The following is a 19,789-nucleotide window of genomic DNA, read 5'->3' as shown; positions in this document are numbered from 1 at the left end:
TCTTCCCACATTACCCTCCCTTTTCTCATTTTTTTCTTTCTTTGAGACCTAAAGATATTTTTCATTAGTGGATTTTTCAATTGTGTGCGTGGGCCACCAATACTTCCATAGCCTCATAATCATCCCTACCACTGCAGAGCTGAGAATATGTGAGAACACTGAATACATGTGTATGGGCTAGTGACAATTTGATGATGCACCTGTTAACATGTCCATATCATGTACAATATATTGTACATCAAGCACAGGATATTAGTCTACTGTTACAAGAGGCCACAGCAGCATTGCAGATGGCAGATGTTCTTGAACCCCCCCCCCCTCCCCCCAGCTAAATGGCACAGGTGTAGGGGGTGGTAATCTGTGTCATGGCCGCACACAATACATCTGGAGGGTGTACAGTTTCTATCTACATTAGAGTTATTCAGATGCCCTTCATGCAGCAATGAGCAGCAGTGTACCTTATAGCAGAGTTGTGACATTATGGTCTCAGTAGGTGACAAGGACGGGGCATGCTGCCTCCCGGCTGTGCTCGGCCTGCTGTGTGTAAGATTAGTACACGTGGTGTGCCTGTGTGACCTGTGATGTCACTTGTCACAGCCAGGCAGAGCCACACACAAATTAGATAGATCTGCAGGATAGCTGAGGATTGTTTGAGATGCGGATTAGAGGAACAGTGCTGTGAAATGTCCCCTTACTGTGACTCTAATCCAATACAACAATCGTCGCTAACACTTTCTATGATGTTTTTTTTTTTTTCTATTTCCCACCTCGGCAGAGGACAATTGAGGACAGCAATCAGGGAAATAGGCGTGCCAATATTATTTACTTCAGTGTACATTGTGAATGTGCTTAGGTGGAGAGGAATGCAAATATGCAGAATGCTCAAAATGTAAAGCTCTGTACCCCAGTGTTTACTTTACATCCCGCACCACCCGCAGATCAGAAATTCCCAACATTGACGAAAATAGTGTTTAGGAGGTCTTGTGACCTGTGTACCTGTTTCCAAAACTCCTTCACATCATCTCACTGGTAGTGTCCTACATGACCGTTCCCAGGATTGGGTTTGTGGCGTTTCTTTTTACTCCAGATAGGGCCAGTGCACACCAAAACGCTCTAGCAGATCTGCTAACGCTAGAGGTTTTTGAAGCAGATTTTCAGAGCCGTTCTAGGCATGTTTAGAGAGGTTTTCTAAACATGCCTAGTGTTTTTTGGAGCGTTTTTGTGCAGCAGATTACAAATATTGTTACAGTAAAGCTGCTACTGAACAGCTTCTGTAACAAACGCCTGGAAAACCGCTCTGATCTAGCATTTTACAGAGCGGTTTTCCACTTTCCTATACTTTAACATTGAGGCAGAAACGCCTCAGAAATCTAAAAAATGCTGCAGCCCCCGAGTTTGCGTTTGTGGAAAAGCCGCTCTGGTGTGCACCAGCCCATTCACTTTCATTAGCCAAGCGGTATTCCCCCTGCAAGCATTTTTAAAAAATGCTCCAGAACCGCTCTGGTGTGCACCAGCCCATATTTTGGTGGTCCAGGGCAGGTTGGGGAGGGTGAGACTGCTGGATCCTCCCCTCTCATGGAGAGATATATGTAGGCACAGGAAAAGGTTTTCTGACCTTTTCTCTCAGCAGCTCTGCAACTTACTCTGATGTCAGAGGCATAGCATAAGAGTAGCAATGGGCTCTGAGGGTAATTACATGTAATAGTGTATTGGTCTCTGATGGGTTATTCTAAAATACGTAAAGCCTTATTTCAGTGAATGGAAATACAACTTAGTGTACTTTTTACGTGACATTGGGCCTGGTGCACTATGCAACTGTGCTTTTTTTACCATTACTAATGCTGGGGACAGGGAGCAATGCCCATTAACCCATTCATTTGTGCAGTGCATTTTACTGGGCTAATGTACACATTCTCTCTCCTCCCTTTGCCCTGCCATCTGCTTCCAGCACACCTGTAACAATCTCCTCTCCTTCTCCTCTCCCGATGCCCCGCCCTCTGCTTCCAGCACACCTGTAACCTTGTCTTCTCTCTCCTCCTCTCTTCCTGCCCCTCCCTTTGCTTCCAGCATGCCTGTAACACTCTCCTCTCCTCCTGCCCCTCCCTCTGCTTCCAGCCCACCTGTAACCTTGTCTTCTCTCTCCTCCTCTCCCCCTGCCCCTCCCTCTGCTTCCAGCACACCTGTAACCTTGTCTTCTCTCTCCTCCTCTCCCCCTGCCCCTCCCTCTGCTTCCAGCACACCTGTAATCTTGTCTTCTCTCTCCTCCTCTCCCCCTGCCCCTCCCTCTGCTTCCAGCACACCTGTAACAATCTCCTCTCCCCTTGCCCCGCCCTCTGCTTCCAGCACACCTGTAACAATATCTTCTCTCTCCTCCCCTCCCCCTGCCCCGCCCTCTGCTTCCAGCACACCTGTAACAATATCTTCTCTCTCCTCCTCTCCCCCTGCCCCTCCCTCTGCTTCCAGCATGCCTGTAACAATCTCTTCTCTCAAATCTATTGAAAATCTGTATGCTGTGTGTGAGGGGGATTAATTCCTCTCTAACCAGATTCAGATTAGAGTGGGATTGATCTGTTTGCCACACTGGGCAATAATCTATGCATGTATGGCTACCTTTACTCTGTGTGCAATTCTCTCCTTCACATTATAGCACTCCGGTAACCCTCGCCTTCCTCTCACAGTCTCTCTCTCTCTTGGCTACTGATTCCAGCAGACCTCAGGAGATAATTACTAGTCTGATGTATAATACTGTACTTGAGATTCTGGAGCTGGATGACTGCAGAGGTACATTAACGATACAGATAAACTGAATGGATACATCTGGAAGGTTTAATCTCTCTACAGGTTGTCTGCTAATCCATCAAACCTTTAATTTTACCTGGATTATTTCCAAAAACATTACAGGTCTTGATTGAGATCTTGCTGAAGCAGTTCTGCAGCTTGTTAAATAGTGGCCGGTCTTGTGAGGATTAAAATCTTGCATGATGATCATCCTGGATGTCTTATTCTGCTTTTGTCATACAGGTGGGATGTGCCTGCTGCTTCATTTTTGTCCAGACTGCGAGGGGGTGGAGCAGAGACTGTACATTGTGAGAATATTGTAGGCTGGAACTACAGACGTCAGTGACGCAGGGAGTGGCCAGTGTCTGAGCCATCCTATAGATTTTAAGCCCAGGGCCGGTTTAAGCAACAATGGGGCCCCAGGGCAAAATAAACCTGGGGGGGCCCCCGAATAGATACCCCGAAACAAAAATTGGCATTAAGGGGCCTTTTTTTTGCAGCTGGTATAGTCAGGGTGTGAAGCCCCAATCGGTCGGAGCTCCACATTCTCACTACCCCAGCCTGCATAGGGGACAAGGGGTTAAAAAGTTTCAGGAGGGGGGACCCCACATAATTAAAAAAAAAAAAAAAAATTCCCACACTCTAAACATAAAAAAAAATTGGGAAAATAGGAAAAAATGCCAGGGATCTTCATACAGCCATATTGCGGCTGTATAGCGACCCCTTGCCAAAGCGCAGCGGCTGCGTATGGACCCCCTGGAAACCCCGTCAGGAAATGTATTGCTCTTTCTTTTGATACATGTAAAATTACACTACTGTTAGGTTTGCTGCTAAAAGTGACATTTACCGCATTTAAAAGTATACTTTTTTCCTTCTAAAATTTAAAATCGATTTTCTCAAAAACTATAAGGTCTTTTTGAAAAATAGTTTTTTCCTCTTATTCCCAATGATCTCCTTAACATATCCTGCAAATTTAGAGTTTATAGCATTTAAGGTGGATTTGCTATTAACCATTAATTTTTTTTCCTTTGAAACTTTAACCACTTGAGGACCCACCCTTTACCCCCCCCCTTAAGGACCAGCGTTAAATTCTGTGATCTGTGCTGGGTGGGCTCTACAGCCCCCAGCACAGATCAAACACCAGGCAGAGAGATCAGATCACCCCCCCCTTTTTTCCCCACTAGGGGGATGATGTGCTGGGGGGGTCCGATCTCTCCTGCCTGCGTGTGGCTGGTGGGGGGGGGCACCTCAAAGCCCCCCTCCGCGGCGAAATTCCGCTTCCCCCTCTCCTACCTGGCCCCCTGGTGATCGGGGCTGCACAGGACGCTATCCGTCCTGTGCAGCCTGTGACAGGATGTCCCCTGTCACATGGCGGCGATCCCTGGCCGCTGATTGGCTAGGGATCGCCGATCTGCCTTACGGCGCTGCTGCGCAGCAGCGCCGTACAATGTAAACAAAGCGGATTATTTCCGCTTGTGTTTACATTTAGCCTGCGAGCCGCGATCGGCGGCCCGGAGGCTATTCACGGAGCCCCCCGCCGTGAATTGACAGGAAGCAGCCGCTCGCGCGAGCAACTGCTTCCTGATTAATTAGCCTGCAGCCGGCGACGCAGAACTGGTCCTGGTCGCTGGTCCTGCAGCTGCCACTTTGCCGACGCGCGGTATGAGTGCGCGGTTGGCAAGTGGTTAAAATCGATTTTCTCAAAAACGATAAGGTCTTTTTGGAAAAAAATTTTTCCTCCTGTAGCCAATGGGGGCCTCTACAGGCTCTGGGGCCCTGGGGCAATTGCCCCCTTTGCCTCTATGGTAGCGCCGGCCCTGTTTAAGCCCCATACACACGCTCAACAGCGGTCTTTAATGCAGCACAATTATCAAACAACTTTTTGTTGTGAAACAAGTTGAAACAACCAAAAAACAGTTGTTTGCTATTGTTCAAACAACTGATAAGACTGATAAGACGTCAATCCAACTGTTGTGTGTATGGGTCTTTAGGTGGGCATGAGAAAATGCCATAAAGTAAGGATGCTTTCACAAATATGAATTCTAATTGTTCTCATCCATTTACAAACTATAACATAAACGAACAAACTTCCTTCAAAACCACATTGATTCTTATAGGTACACCTGCATAAAGTGAGCAATTTTATTGGATTATAATCAGGTGAACGATTAACCAGTTATGCCAAGCAGGTGCTAATGATCGTCGTTTTCATATGTAGCTTAAGACGCAGTCATTACCTATAATAAAGGCAGTCACGGGTCAGTTACTGTGGCAAAACGGAGCTCAACAGCAAGACACAAGGCTGCATCAGCAACATCTCTCCCTGATAAAGATTTCACAGCATGTTCTGATCCAGCTATTTTGAAAACGCACAGAGAAACCGGAAATAATGATCATAGACGCAGTGGCCAGCCATGGGAACTTGGAGCAGCAGAGGAAAGGCAAAACATCTGTGCTTCTCTTTAGAGTGAGACTATATCCAGCAGAGCAAACTGGTCTCAAGTGGCAGATGCCTGTGGGACCTGGGTAGACCCATCTACTGTTTAGAAAAGTCAGACAAGGTCTTCATGGAAGAATTGCAGCCAAACGCAAATCCCCCCCCCCCCCCCCTCCCTTCTGGAAATGAGGACAAGTGACTCATTTGTGCATGAACACCTCAATTAGGTGTAGATGTTCTAGACTTCAGTCAAAATCTGAGCTATCTGACTTCAGCAGAAGGTAATTTGTTCACTTAGGCTGGTTTCACACCAGGACGTTGCGTTTTAGGGGACGTTATGGTCGCATAACGTGCCCCTAACGCAACGCCTGGTGCTCCCTGCTTTGGACGTCAGAGTGAGCCGCGTTGTGCAGCTCACTCTGGCGTCCGTGATGCGCACTCTTGGACGCATGCGGCATCACGTGGTCCCGCCCGGCCAATCGCCGCACAGAGCGGCCACTCCAGGAAGTAAACACTACACGTCACTGAGTGCAGTGAATATTAATTAGCCATGTGCTTGGCCGCTCTCTGCTCCTCCCCAACGTTACTGAGCATGTGCAAGCAGTCCAACGCGGCTCTGCTGCTTATAAAGTACTGCATGCAGTACGTTATATTATGGCGCAGCGTTACACTGTAATGCAACGTGGGTACTGTGAACAGCCCATTGATTTTTCATTGCTGTGCGGTGGGGTGCGTTACAGTCTGCTCTAACGTGCGCCTGTAACGTCCCACTGTGAAACCAACCTAAAAGTCTGCTGAGCTGTACTATGATGGTCTGCAAATAACTGAAGCATGGTAAAGGTTTTTTTGCCAGTTTGGGACTGCATTTCTAAAAATGATGGGATTTGGACAGGATAAATGGTGTCCTCAATGAGGAGAAATGGTTATCCAGCAAGACAATGACCCCAAACATACAGCCAATGTTGTTCAAGTATACCTGAGGTGACATGAGACGTGTATGTACAGTGCAAAACAAATTACCAGGCTGTTTTTCTTATTTTATTTTCCTGCCTGAAAGCATGGCCTGCAACTTCCTTTTTACGGCAACATACCAAATAAGAGTCAGGTAAACTGGGAAATGATCATTTATAAACAAGAAAATTAATAGAGATTTTAACTTTTGGATTGCCTGGTTAGCATCCGTATTACTTGTTTACCAGATAAAAATAAAGAATTGATTTTTGATGCGCTTTGAGTCCTATGGGAGAAAAGCACTTTACAAATGTTATTGTATTGTATTATTATTGTATATTGTATTTTATGCTCGACAGTTACACTTTAAGGAAGCATACTTGGCTTCAGCATTCACACCTGCCTAGAACGTTGGCCCTGTATTTTATATGTAGGTATTCTATGCATTCACACACATTTACAGAGCGGCTTCCCTGGATTCGTTTCTCTGTTTTCCGTGCTGCATCTGCCAAACTCGGTTTCTGTAAAAAGAAACATTTATAATCCTCAAAAACTCTCCCCTGATTTAATGTACTGTCTGCAGTGCAACAGCGCCCTCTGCAGGCGGTTTTATTTTCCAGGCCTTGGCACCGCAGTATGATCCGGGATAAACAGGTAATAACACAAAACTATTTGGGTGAAGCTGGCAGAAATGAGACCAAGTGGGGAAAGTTTCCTTTTAGGTCAGCTTTTTGGACGTCAAATAAATGTGATTGTTTGAATCTCGTAGCTGGCTGTAGTGGGAGACATGCAGGCCTGGATTGTGAGGTGCCAGCCCTACAGCATGGGGGAGGGGGGGGAGGGGGGGGGGTAGTGCTGGCTCCACAGTGTGAGACGCCATGGCCCCTTTGATGTGCTGCCCTCAGTTAGAGATGCCATGGTGCTGCAGTGTGAGATACCATACCATGCCCCGCACCGTGAGACGCCCTGCACGGAGATGCCCCGCACTGTGAGACTGCCCCTGCACTGTGAGACTGCCCCTGCACTGTGAGACTGCCCCTGCACTGTGAGACTGCCCCTGCATTGTGAGACTGCCCCTGCACTGTGAGACTGCCCGCACTGAGACCCCGCCCACTGTGAGACGCCCCTGCACTGTGAGACGCCCCTGCACTGTGACGCCCCATGACATTGCACTGTGAGACGCCCCGCACTGTGAGACGCCCCGCACTGAGGTGCCCCGCACTGTGAGACGCCCTGCACTGTGACAGCGCCCCTGCACTGTGACAGCGTCCCTGCACTGTGAGACTGCCCCTGCACTGTGAGACTGCCCCTGCACTGTGAGACTGCCCCTGCACTGTGAGACTGCCCCTGCATTGTGAGACTGCCCCTGCACTGTGAGACTGCCCGCACTGAGACCCCGCCCACTGTGAGACGCCCCTGCACTGTGAGACGCCCCTGCACTGTGACGCCCCGCACTGTGAGACTGCCCCTGCACTGTGAGACTGCCCCTGCACTGTGAGACTGCCCCTGCACTGTGAGACTGCCCCTGCACTGTGAGACTGCCCCTGCACTGTGAGACTGCCCCTGCACTGTGAGACTGCCCCTGCACTGTGAGACTGCCCCTGCACTGTGAGACTGCCCCTGCACTGTGAGACTGCCCCGCACTGAGACGCCCCGCACTGTGAGACGCCCCGCACTGTGAGACGCCCCGCACTGAGACGCCCCGCACTGTGAGACGCCCCGCACTGTGAGACGCCCCGCACTGTGAGACGCCCCGCACTGTGAGACGCCCCGCACTGTGAGACGCCCCGCACTGTGAGACGCCCTGCACTGTGAGACGCCCCGCACTGTGAGTCGCCCCATGACATTGCACTGTGAGACGCCCCGCACTGTGAGACGCCCCATGACATTGCACTGTGAGACGCCCCGCACTGTGAGACGCCCCATGACATTGCACTGTGAGGCGCCCCGCACTGTGAGACGCCCCATGACATTGCACTGTGAGACGCCCCGCACTGTGAGACGCCCCGCACTGTGAGACGCCCCATGACATTGCACTGTGAGACGCCCCGCACTGTGAGACGCCCCATGACATTGCACTGTGAGACACCATGCACTTTGAGACTCCCTGCACTGAGACGCCATGGCTTTGCACTGTGAGCTGCCGTGCCCTGCCTTGCACTGTGAGCTGCCGTGCCCTGCCTTGCACTGTGAGCTGCCGTGCCCTGCCTTGCACTGTGAGCTGCCGTGCCCTGCCTTGCACTGTGAGTTGCCGTGCCCTGCCTTGCACTGTGAGCTGCCGTGCCCTGCCTTGCACTGTGAGTGAGCTGCCGTGCCCTGCCTTGCACTGTGAGTGAGATGCCGTGCCCTGCCTTGCACTGTGAGTGAGATGCCGTGCCCTGCCTTGCACTGTGAGTGAGATGCCGTGCCCTGCCTTGCACTGTGAGTGAGATGCCGTGCCCTGCCTTGCACTGTGAGTGAGATGCCGTGCCCTGCCTTGCACTGTGAGTGAGATGCCGTGCCCTGCCTTGCACTGTGAGTGAGATGCCGTGCCCTGCCTTGCACTGTGAGTGAGATGCCGTGCCCTGCCTTGCACTGTGAGTGAGATGCCGTGCCCTGCCTTGCACTGTGAGTGAGATGCCGTGCCCTGCCTTGCACTGTGAGTGAGATGCCGTGCCCTGCCTTGCACTGTGAGTGAGATGCCGTGCCCTGCCTTGCACTGTGAGTGAGATGCCGTGCCCTGCCTTGCACTGTGAGTGAGATGCCGTGCCCTGCCTTGCACTGTGAGTGAGATGCCGTGCCCTGCCTTGCACTGTGAGTGAGATGCCGTGCCCTGCCTTGCACTGTGAGTGAGATGCCGTGGCCTGCCTTGCACTGTGAGTGAGATGCCGTGGCCTGCCTTGCACTGTGAGTGAGATGCCGTGCCCTGCCTTGCACTGTGAGTGAGATGCCGTGCCCTGCCTTGCACTGTGAGTGAGATGCCGTGCCCTGCCTTGCACTGTGAGTGAGATGCCGTGCCCTGCCTTGCACTGTGAGTGAGATGCCGTGCCCTGCCTTGCACTGTGAGTGAGATGCCGTGCCCTGCCTTGCACTGTGAGTGAGATGCCGTGCCCTGCCTTGCACTGTGAGTGAGATGCCGTGCCCTGCCTTGCACTGTGAGTGAGATGCCGTGGCCTGCACTGTGAGTGAGATGCCGTGGCCTGCACTGTGAGTGAGATGCCGTGGCCTGCACTGTGAGTGAGATGCCGTGGCCTGCACTGTGAGTGAGATGCCGTGGCCTGCACTGTGAGTGAGATGCCGTGGCCTGCACTGTGAGTGAGATGCCGTGGCCTGCACTGTGAGTGAGATGCCGTGGCCTGCACTGTGAGTGAGATGCCGTGGCCTGCACTGTGAGTGAGAAGTGCCGTGGCCTGCACTGTGAGTGAGAAGTGCCGTGGCCTGCACTGTGAGTGAGAAGTGCCGTGGCCTGCACTGTGAGTGAGAAGTGCCGTGGCCTGCACTGTGAGTGAGAAGTGCCGTGGCCTGCACTGTGAAAGGCATGTTCCCCAAAGTGGTTGGATAATTTTTTCTCTCATTTTTATTGTAGAGACTCAAAAATTCCTGAGCCCCCTGCTGGACACAAGTGGAAGGAGGTGCGTCACGACAATACCGTCAGCTGGCTGGTGTCCTGGACAGAGAACGTGCAGGGATCGGTGAAGTACATCATGCTGAACGCAAACTCCAAGCTAAAGGTACAGGCTGGGCAAAACCATGTTCACCCTCCAAATGAAAATAAATGATTTTATTCTAAGGCTCAGTTCACACCGGCTGATTTTGCCAAATCAAAGCAGAGCGGGAAAAATGACAGTAGTTGTTTTTGTGGCTAGGTTTACAATTATTGCCAGCATTGGGCAAACAGTGATGTTTGAATATTGATGTTCTTCATACTTTAAAAAATGAAACCTTAGTCAAAAGTCAAACTTATGATTCATTTTAGCCTCATTTTATGCTACTGCGCATCACCTCTAGCATGTACGATAAATGCTAACACTCTGTCTATACTGATAGTAAACTAGCTGCAGTGTGTGCTGATACTACCCTTCATATTTACAGTATAAGCTGTTACTCTTTGCTTGTACTGATAGTAAACTAGCTGCAGTACATGCTGATCTCTGCTGCCTCCATTATGTACAGTATAAGCTGTTACTCTGTGCTTATACTGATAGTAAACTAGCTGCAGAGTGTGCTGATCTCTGCTGCCTCCAGTATGTACAGTGTAAGCTGTTACTCTGTGCCTGTACTGATAGTAAACTAGCTGTAGTGTGTGCAGATCTCTGCTACCTCCAGTATGCATAGCTTCCAACTGTCCCTCTTTCGGAGGGACAGTCCCTCTTTGGGAGGTCTGTCCTCCTGTCCCTCTGTCCCTCTTTCCTCCTCATTTGTCCCTCTTTCAGGACTATGTCCCTCTTTCTATGTAAATATATATAGTTCTCTACGAAAAATGTGTTTGACTCTAAACTTTATTCCCATCCTTTAAATTGATATATTACTAATTTTAATATGTTAATATGAAGGGAAATGAACCAGGATAGAGAGGACCAGTGTTTGAATTATAAAACATATTTTTCTAATGAAATCTTTATGGTATGCGTGACCAGGTGTGTGTCAGGGGCATGATTAGGGGTGTGGCAGGGGTGTGGCTTAAGTGTCCCTGTTTCTCATCTCAAAAAGTTAGGAGGTATGGGTATGTACAGTATAAGCTGTTACTCTGTGCTTATACTGATAGTAAACTAGCTGCAGTGTGTGCTAATCTCTGCTATATCCAGTAAGTACAGTGAAAGCTGTTACTCTGTGCCTGTACTGACAGTAAACTAGCTGCAGTGCATGCTGAAGCTACCTCCAGTATGTGCAGTATAAGCGGTTACTCTGTGCCTGTACTGATAGTAAACTAGCTGCAGTGTGTGCAGATCTCTGCTACCTCCAGTATGTACAGTATAAGCTGTTACTCTGTGCCTGTATTGATAGTAAACTAGCTGCAGTGTGTGCAGATATCTGCTACCTCCAGTATGTACAGTATAAGCTGTTACTGTGTCTGTGCTGATAAACTAGCTGCAGTGTGTACTGATCTTTTCTGTACAAATATTGTTTTAACATGTTCCTTCCCTGTCAGTGTTTGTCTTTCCGCATTCTGCATCCTCTCAGTGCATTTCATTCTCATATCTTCAGCAGAATGTATGAGGATGGGGTGAGGGACACCCAATAGTCTTATTTCTCTGTGAACATTGGAAGTGATATGCATGTGTCATGACGTCTTCTGCATGAGCCGAGCCCCCTGTAGGACATTTGTGTGGCTGGGCTGGGGATGGGCGCTGCAGAGAAGGGTCACAACCTCCATTTTCCCTGTCAGAGCAGTGCGGTCCTCTTAGTACAGATGACTGCTGAATAACTGATGGATGGTGCAGGTGTCCGCTATGTGAGTGTGAGCACAGCAGTTGTTCCAGGAGTCACTGAGAGTCAGGAAATCGTTTATTGGCCCGGGGGAAATCTGTGAGCAGACCTGGATTTACTTCACAGGAGCCCATAGGCACAGATGTCCGGGCACCCTACACTTTGCCCTCTTCGAACTTACAAACACCCGCCAAACTGCACCACAAGTGTGCTGGCTGGCCCAGCTGTCACTTCTTTCTTAGTTCCCTTGCTCATCATAGGTAGCTACAGGTGCCCCTTACTATTAGGTATCTAGAGCTATCCTTCTACTACAGGTGCCCACGACTGAAGGGAGATCTGGTCTGTGGAATGCTGAGACCCAGGTGAGTAACCTCTTTTACTCTCCACTCAGGACTCTGAATAGGTGAGAGAGGCACTTGGGGAGGGGAGTGAGCCGCCTTTCCATTATCATGCGCCTGTAGGCACGTGCCTACAGTCCTTATTGTAAATCCAGCCCTGTCTGGGCGGATAGAGGCTGGGAGATAAATGGCACTGGATCCTATAGCAAGCTTTGCTCATGTATTGTCACAGGTAATTAATATATCTATATACTTCCTGTGCTGTCATCTCCTCCCACCCCTCGCTCTTTAATAATAGTTAAGCTGCTGGCAAATAGATAAGTTTTGCGGATTATGGTGAGCCCGGCAGGGGATACAGATTACATACATAGTGGTCGTCTCCCTGAATAGTCATTTCAGTGCATTAAACTTTGTTTTGCAGTCAATAAGGTTTTGCAAACATTCCCTCTTAATACAAAGTATTCTGGGATCCAGACATGTGGCATCTTATTTAACTCATTCTTGACCTTCGTATAATGTGTAACTAGCAAACTTGTAATAATTTGGGCAAGGCATAGATTATAGTGGGAAGTGACAAAGTGGCACTATATGAACTGCAGTGGGCTGTGCAGGCAGAGCAGTGGGTAAGCACTGGGCTGTGCAGGCCATGGGCATTTCTAGAGACAAAACAACCATTATATTGCGCTTTTCTCCTGGCGGACTCAAAGCACCAGAGCTGCAGCCACTAGGGAGCACTCTATAGGTAGTAGCAGTGTTAGGGAGTCTTGCCCAAGGATTCCTTACTGAATAGGTGCTGGCTTACTGAACAGGAAGAGCCGAGTTTTGAACCCAGGTCTCCTGCGTCAGAGTCCTTAACCAGTACACTATCCAGCCACTTACTAGGGACAGGCAGTCACTATTGGGGTGCAGTATGGGGTGCAAAGGGAGGAGAGGGTGGGTATATGCAGGTAGCGCGCACCAAGCGATAGGGAAATAACTCACCATACAGGCCGGAGGAGAGACACAATCTGGCTTCCTCTTTGGTGTCCTGGACTTCATGACTGCGGGACATTGGTCATCACATGACCTGCCACAATGGCGATTTATGTGAGGACTGACGCCACTGCAGCTATTGGAGTACAGGAGACTTAAGAGGAAGATGAATCGCATGCGTCTCTCCCGTCCTGGATGGTGAGGTACTTACCTCTCGCACTGCATGATACAGGGCTCTGGCTGCCTGCAGATAAGCAATGGACTGTGCAAATAGATGAAGGCGTGTTCACTGGGCTGTGTAGGCGGAAGAGCCAGGTAAGCACTGAGCAGATGTGCAGGCAGAGAAGTGGGTAAGCAGTGGGCTGTGCAGGCCTAGCCAGGTAAGCACGGAGCAGATGGGAGCCAAGTAAGCAGGCACAGTAGCTCGGTAAGCAGTGAGCTGCGCAGGCACATTAGCTGGGTAAGCAGTGGGCTGCGCAGGCACATTAGCTGGGTAAGCAGTGGGCTGCTCAGGCACAGTAGCTGGGTAAGCAGTGGGCTGCTCAGGCACAGTAGCTGGGTAAGCAGTGGGCTGCGCAGGCACAGTAGCTGGGTAAGCAGTGGGCTGCGCAGGCACAGTAGCTGGGTAAGCAGTGGGCTGCGCAGGCACAGTAGCTGGGTAAGCAGTGGGCTGCGCAGGCACAGTAGCTGGGTAAGCAGTGGGCTGCGCAGGCACAGTAGCTGGGTAAGCAGTGGGCTGCGCAGGCACAGTAGCTGGGTAAGCAGTGGGCTGCGCAGGCACAGTAGCTGGGTAAGCAGTGGGCTGCGCAGGCACAGTAGCTGGGTAAGCAGTGGGCTGCGCAGGCACAGTAGCTGGGTAAGCAGTGGGCTGCGCAGGCACAGTAGCTGGGTAAGCAGTGGGCTGCGCAGGCACAGTAGCTGGGTAAGCAGTGGGCTGCGCAGGCACAGTAGCTGGGTAAGCAGTGGGCTGCGCAGGCACAGTAGCTGGGTAAGCAGTGGGCTGCGCAGGCACAGTAGCTGGGTAAGCAGTGGGCTGCGCAGGCACAGTAGCTGGGTAAGCAGTGGGCTGCGCAGGCACAGTAGCTGGGTAAGCAGTGGGCTGCGCAGGCACAGTAGCTGGGTAAGCAGTGGGCTGCGCAGGCACAGTAGCTGGGTAAGCAGTGGGCTGCGCAGGCACAGTAGCTGGGTAAGCAGTGGGCTGCGCAGGCACAGTAGCTGGGTAAGCAGTGGGCTGCGCAGGCACAGTAGCTGGGTAAGCAGTGGGCTGCGCAGGCACAGTAGCTGGGTAAGCAGTGGGCTGGCAGGCACAGTAGCTGGGTAAGCCGTGGGCTGTGCAGGCACAGTAGCTGGGTAAGCAGTGGGCTGTGCCTGCACAGTAGCTGGGTTAATCAGTGGGCTGTGCCGGCACAGTAGCTGGGTAAGCCGTGGGCTGGCAGGCACAGTAGCTGGGTAAGCTGTGGGCTGTGCAGGCACGGTAGCTGGGTAAGCAGTGGGCTGCGCAGGCACAGTAGCTGGGTAAGCAGTGGGCTGCGCAGGCACAGTAGCTGGGTAAGCAGTGGGCTGCGCAGGCACAGTAGCTGGGTTAATCAGTGGGCTGTGCCTGCACAGTAGCTGGGTTAATCAGTGGGCTGTGCCGGCACAGTAGCTGGGTAAGCCGTGGGCTGGCAGGCACAGTAGCTGGGTAAGCTGTGGGCTGGCAGGCACAGTAGCTGGGTAAGCCGTGGGCTGTGCAGGCACAGTAGCTGGGTAAGCCGTGGGCTGTGCAGGCACAGTAGCTGGGTAAGCCGTGGGCTGTGCAGGCACAGTGGCTGGGTAAGCCGTGGACTGTGCAGGCACGGTAGCTGGGTAAGCCGTGGGCTGTGCAGGCACAGTGGCTGGGTAAGCAGTGGGCTGTGCAGGTTACGGTAGCTGGGTAAGCAGTGGGCTGCGCAGACACGGTAGCTGGGTATGCAGTGGGCTGTGCAGGTTACGGTAGCTGGGTAAGCAGTGGGCTGCGCAGACACGGTAGCTGGGTATGCAGTGGGCTGCGCAGGCACGGTAGCTGGGTAAGCAATGGGCTGTGCAGGCACGGTAGCTGGGTAAGCAGTGGGCTGCGCAGGCACGGTAGCTGGGTAAGCAGTGGGCTGCGCAGGCACGGTAGCTGGGTAAGCAGTGGGCTGCGCAGGCACGGTAGCTGGGGTAGCAGTGGGCTGTGCAGGCACAGTGGCTGGGTAAGCAGTGGGCTGCGCAAGGCAGAGAGCTGGTAATCAGTTTTTAAGTTACTGTCGGGTTATGTCGCCATACACACAGTGGTAAGTGGCAGTTTTGAATTTCTGGTGTCACAACAAGATGACAAACAGCTGTCACGTTTGTAAGCTTTAATGCAGTTCATACGAATGTAAGCAAATGCTGGTCCACCACGTCATTGCCCTTATTCAATTCTCGTTTTCTCCAAGGTGATACTTTCACACCCTAACAATAACATTTATTTTTTACGCCACTAACAAGTAGGAAATACTCAGAATAATTTTGACAGCACTGTCCTCTACATTTTGGTGCTTTTTCAAAGGAAGACTGGTGGAAAATTGTAAACAGAAGATGCGCCCCCCCCCCCTCACAGCTACAAATCCTGCACACCACATAGCTACACTTACCATAGACTGCTCCAGCCGGGGAAAGGGAGACATGCCCCATACCTTTCTGGGTGGAGGGACACAGCCATCATGGCTAAGCTCCACTCAAGTTATTGACTCGACTATAAGCCCAGCTTTTTTGGTCCCAAAACCTCGGCTTATACACTCATGTATGGTGTGTGTGTATAGATGTGTGTGTATCTATCTATCTATCTATCTATATATATACAGTATATATATATATATATATATATATATATATATATATATATATATATATATATATATATATATATATATATATATACAGGATCTTCTCAAAAAATTAGCATATTGTAATAAAGTTCATTATTTTCTGTAATGTACTGAAAAACATTAGACTTTCATATATTTTAGATTCAAATACACACAACTGAAGTAGTTCAAGCCTTTTATTGTTTTAATATTGATGATTTTGGCATACAGCTCATGAAAACCCAAAATTCCTATCTCAAAAAATTAGCATATTTCATCAGACCAATAAAAGAACAGTGTTCTTAAAAAAAAAAAAAGTCAACCTTCAAATAAATAGATATATTACTAATTTTAATATGTTAATATCCAGCTACTGTGCCTGCGCAGCCCACTGGGTAAGCAGTGGGCTGCGCAGGCACAGTAGCTGGGTAAGCAGTGGGCTGCGCAGGCACAGTAGCTGGGTAAGCAGTGGGCTGCGCAGGCACAGTAGCTGGGTAAGCAGTGGGCTGCGCAGGCACAGTAGCTGGGTAAGCAGTGGGCTGCGCAGGCACAGTAGCTGGGTAAGCAGTGGGCTGCGCAGGCACAGTAGCTGGGTAAGCAGTGGGCTGGCAGGCACAGTAGCTGGGTAAGCCGTGGGCTGTGCAGGCACAGTAGCTGGGTAAGCAGTGGGCTGTGCCTGCACAGTAGCTGGGTTAATCAGTGGGCTGTGCCGGCACAGTAGCTGGGTAAGCCGTGGGCTGGCAGGCACAGTAGCTGGGTAAGCTGTGGGCTGTGCAGGCACGGTAGCTGGGTAAGCAGTGGGCTGCGCAGGCACAGTAGCTGGGTAAGCAGTGGGCTGCGCAGGCACAGTAGCTGGGTAAGCAGTGGGCTGCGCAGGCACAGTAGCTGGGTTAATCAGTGGGCTGTGCCTGCACAGTAGCTGGGTTAATCAGTGGGCTGTGCCGGCACAGTAGCTGGGTAAGCCGTGGGCTGGCAGGCACAGTAGCTGGGTAAGCTGTGGGCTGGCAGGCACAGTAGCTGGGTAAGCCGTGGGCTGTGCAGGCACAGTAGCTGGGTAAGCCGTGGGCTGTGCAGGCACAGTAGCTGGGTAAGCCGTGGGCTGTGCAGGCACAGTGGCTGGGTAAGCCGTGGACTGTGCAGGCACGGTAGCTGGGTAAGCCGTGGGCTGTGCAGGCACAGTGGCTGGGTAAGCAGTGGGCTGTGCAGGTTACGGTAGCTGGGTAAGCAGTGGGCTGCGCAGACACGGTAGCTGGGTATGCAGTGGGCTGTGCAGGTTACGGTAGCTGGGTAAGCAGTGGGCTGCGCAGACACGGTAGCTGGGTATGCAGTGGGCTGCGCAGGCACGGTAGCTGGGTAAGCAATGGGCTGTGCAGGCACGGTAGCTGGGTAAGCAGTGGGCTGCGCAGGCACGGTAGCTGGGTAAGCAGTGGGCTGCGCAGGCACGGTAGCTGGGTAAGCAGTGGGCTGCGCAGGCACGGTAGCTGGGGTAGCAGTGGGCTGTGCAGGCACAGTGGCTGGGTAAGCAGTGGGCTGCGCAAGGCAGAGAGCTGGTAATCAGTTTTTAAGTTACTGTCGGGTTATGTCGCCATACACACAGTGGTAAGTGGCAGTTTTGAATTTCTGGTGTCACAACAAGATGACAAACAGCTGTCACGTTTGTAAGCTTTAATGCAGTTCATACGAATGTAAGCAAATGCTGGTCCACCACGTCATTGCCCTTATTCAATTCTCGTTTTCTCCAAGGTGATACTTTCACACCCTAACAATAACATTTATTTTTTACGCCACTAACAAGTAGGAAATACTCAGAATAATTTTGACAGCACTGTCCTCTACATTTTGGTGCTTTTTCAAAGGAAGACTGGTGGAAAATTGTAAACAGAAGATGCGCCCCCCCCCCCTCACAGCTACAAATCCTGCACACCACATAGCTACACTTACCATAGACTGCTCCAGCCGGGGAAAGGGAGACATGCCCCATACCTTTCTGGGTGGAGGGACACAGCCATCATGGCTAAGCTCCACTCAAGTTATTGACTCGACTATAAGCCCAGCTTTTTTGGTCCCAAAACCTCGGCTTATACACTCATGTATGGTGTGTGTGTATAGATGTGTGTGTATCTATCTATCTATCTATCTATATATATACAGTATATATATATATATATATATATATATATATATATATATATATATATATATATATATATATATATATATATATATATATATATATATATACAGGATCTTCTCAAAAAATTAGCATATTGTAATAAAGTTCATTATTTTCTGTAATGTACTGAAAAACATTAGACTTTCATATATTTTAGATTCAAATACACACAACTGAAGTAGTTCAAGCCTTTTATTGTTTTAATATTGATGATTTTGGCATACAGCTCATGAAAACCCAAAATTCCTATCTCAAAAAATTAGCATATTTCATCAGACCAATAAAAGAACAGTGTTCTTAAAAAAAAAAAAAGTCAACCTTCAAATAATTATGTTCAGTTATGCACTCAATACTTGGTCGGGAATCCTTTTGCAGAAATGACTGCTTCAAAGCGGCGTGGTATGGAGGCAATCAGCCTTTGGCACTGCTCAGGTGTTATGGAGGCCCAGGATGCTTCGATAGCGGCCTTAAGCTCATCCAGAGTGTTGGGTCTTGCGTCTCTCAACTTTCTCTTCACAATATCCCACAGATTCTCTATGGGGTTCAGGTCAGGAGAGTTGGCAGGCCAATTAAGCACAGTAATACCATGGTTAGTAAACCATTTACCAGTGGTTTTGGCAATGTGAGCAGGTGCCAGGTCGTGCTGAAAAATGAAATCTTCATCTCCATAAAGCTTTTCAGCAGATGGAAGCATGAAGTGCTCCAAAATCTCCTGATAGCTAGCTGCATTGACCCTGCCCTTGATAAAACACAGTGGACCAACACCAGCAGCTTACATGGCAACCCAGACCATCACTGACTGTGGGTACTTGACACTGGACTTCAGGCATTTTGGCATTTCCCTCTCCCCAGTCTTCCTCCAGACTCTGGCACCTTGATTTCCGAATGACATGTAAAAGTTGCTTTCATCCGAAAAAAGCACTTTGGACCACTGAGCAACAGTCCAGTGCTGCTTCTCTGTAGCCCAGGTCAGGCGCTTCTGCCGCTGTTTCTGGTTCAAAAGTGGGTTCATACTTCCATCTGCTGAAAAGCTTTATGGAGATGAAGATTTCATTTTTCAGCACGACCTGGTCCCTGCTCACAGTGCCAAAACCACTGGTAAATGGTTTACTGACCATGGTATTACTGTGCTCAATTGGCCTGCCAACTCTCCTGACCTGAACCCCATAGAGAATCTGTGGGATATTGTAAAGAGAAAGTTGAGACGCAAGACCCAACACTCTGGATGAGCTTAAGGCCGCTATCCAAGCATCCTGAGCCTCCATAACACCTGAGCAGTGCCACAGGCTGATTGCCTCCATGCCACGCCGCATTGAAGCAGTCATTTCTGCAAAAGGATTCCCGACCAAATATTGAGTGCATAACTGAACATAATTATTTGAAGGTTGACTTTTTTTGTTTTAAAAACACTGTTCTTTTATTGGTCGGATGAAATATGCTAATTTTTTGAGATAGGAATTTTGGGTTTTCATGAGCTGTATGCCAAAATCATCAATATTAAAACAATAAAAGGCTTGAACTACTTCAGTTGTGTGTATTTGAATCTAAAATATATGAAAGTCTAATGTTTATCAGTACATTACAGAAAATAATGAACTTTATCACAATATGCTAATTTTTTTAGAAGATCCTGTGTGTATATATATATATATATATATATATATATATATATATATATATATATATATATATATATATATATATATATATATATATATATATATATATATATCTACCCATAGGAGTGATCTGGTGTGACTTGTTAGGCACCTCTCCATATCTCTGCATAGAGTTGCCTGTGAAGTGGACTGATCGCCGAGTGTTTGCAGCTCATCTTCCATGTTTGTCTGGAAACCGGTTAATTACTGGAATGGTGAAGGGCTTGCCG

At 49.6% G+C, this 19,789-nt stretch overlaps 1 protein-coding gene across 3 annotated transcripts in view; it reads left to right on the top strand.

Annotated features, from left to right (window-relative positions):
- LOC137538547 (DNA topoisomerase I, mitochondrial-like) overlaps window positions 1-19,789 on the top strand; it is a 197,051-nt gene that overhangs the window by 132,227 nt on the left and 45,035 nt on the right. For all 3 annotated transcript variants that reach the window (XM_068260787.1, XM_068260788.1, XM_068260786.1), the window contains exon 11: window positions 9,732-9,876. In XM_068260787.1, coding sequence (XP_068116888.1) covers window positions 9,732-9,876 — 145 coding nt within the window. The remainder of the gene's footprint in view (window positions 1-9,731; window positions 9,877-19,789) is intronic.

This window comes from Hyperolius riggenbachi, chromosome 11, assembly GCF_040937935.1.
Source record: "Hyperolius riggenbachi isolate aHypRig1 chromosome 11, aHypRig1.pri, whole genome shotgun sequence".
NCBI classification, from domain to species: Eukaryota; Metazoa; Chordata; class Amphibia; order Anura; family Hyperoliidae; genus Hyperolius; species Hyperolius riggenbachi.
The sequence above is the reverse complement of the archived record's forward strand: the minus strand, read 5'-3'. Positions and strand labels throughout refer to the sequence as shown.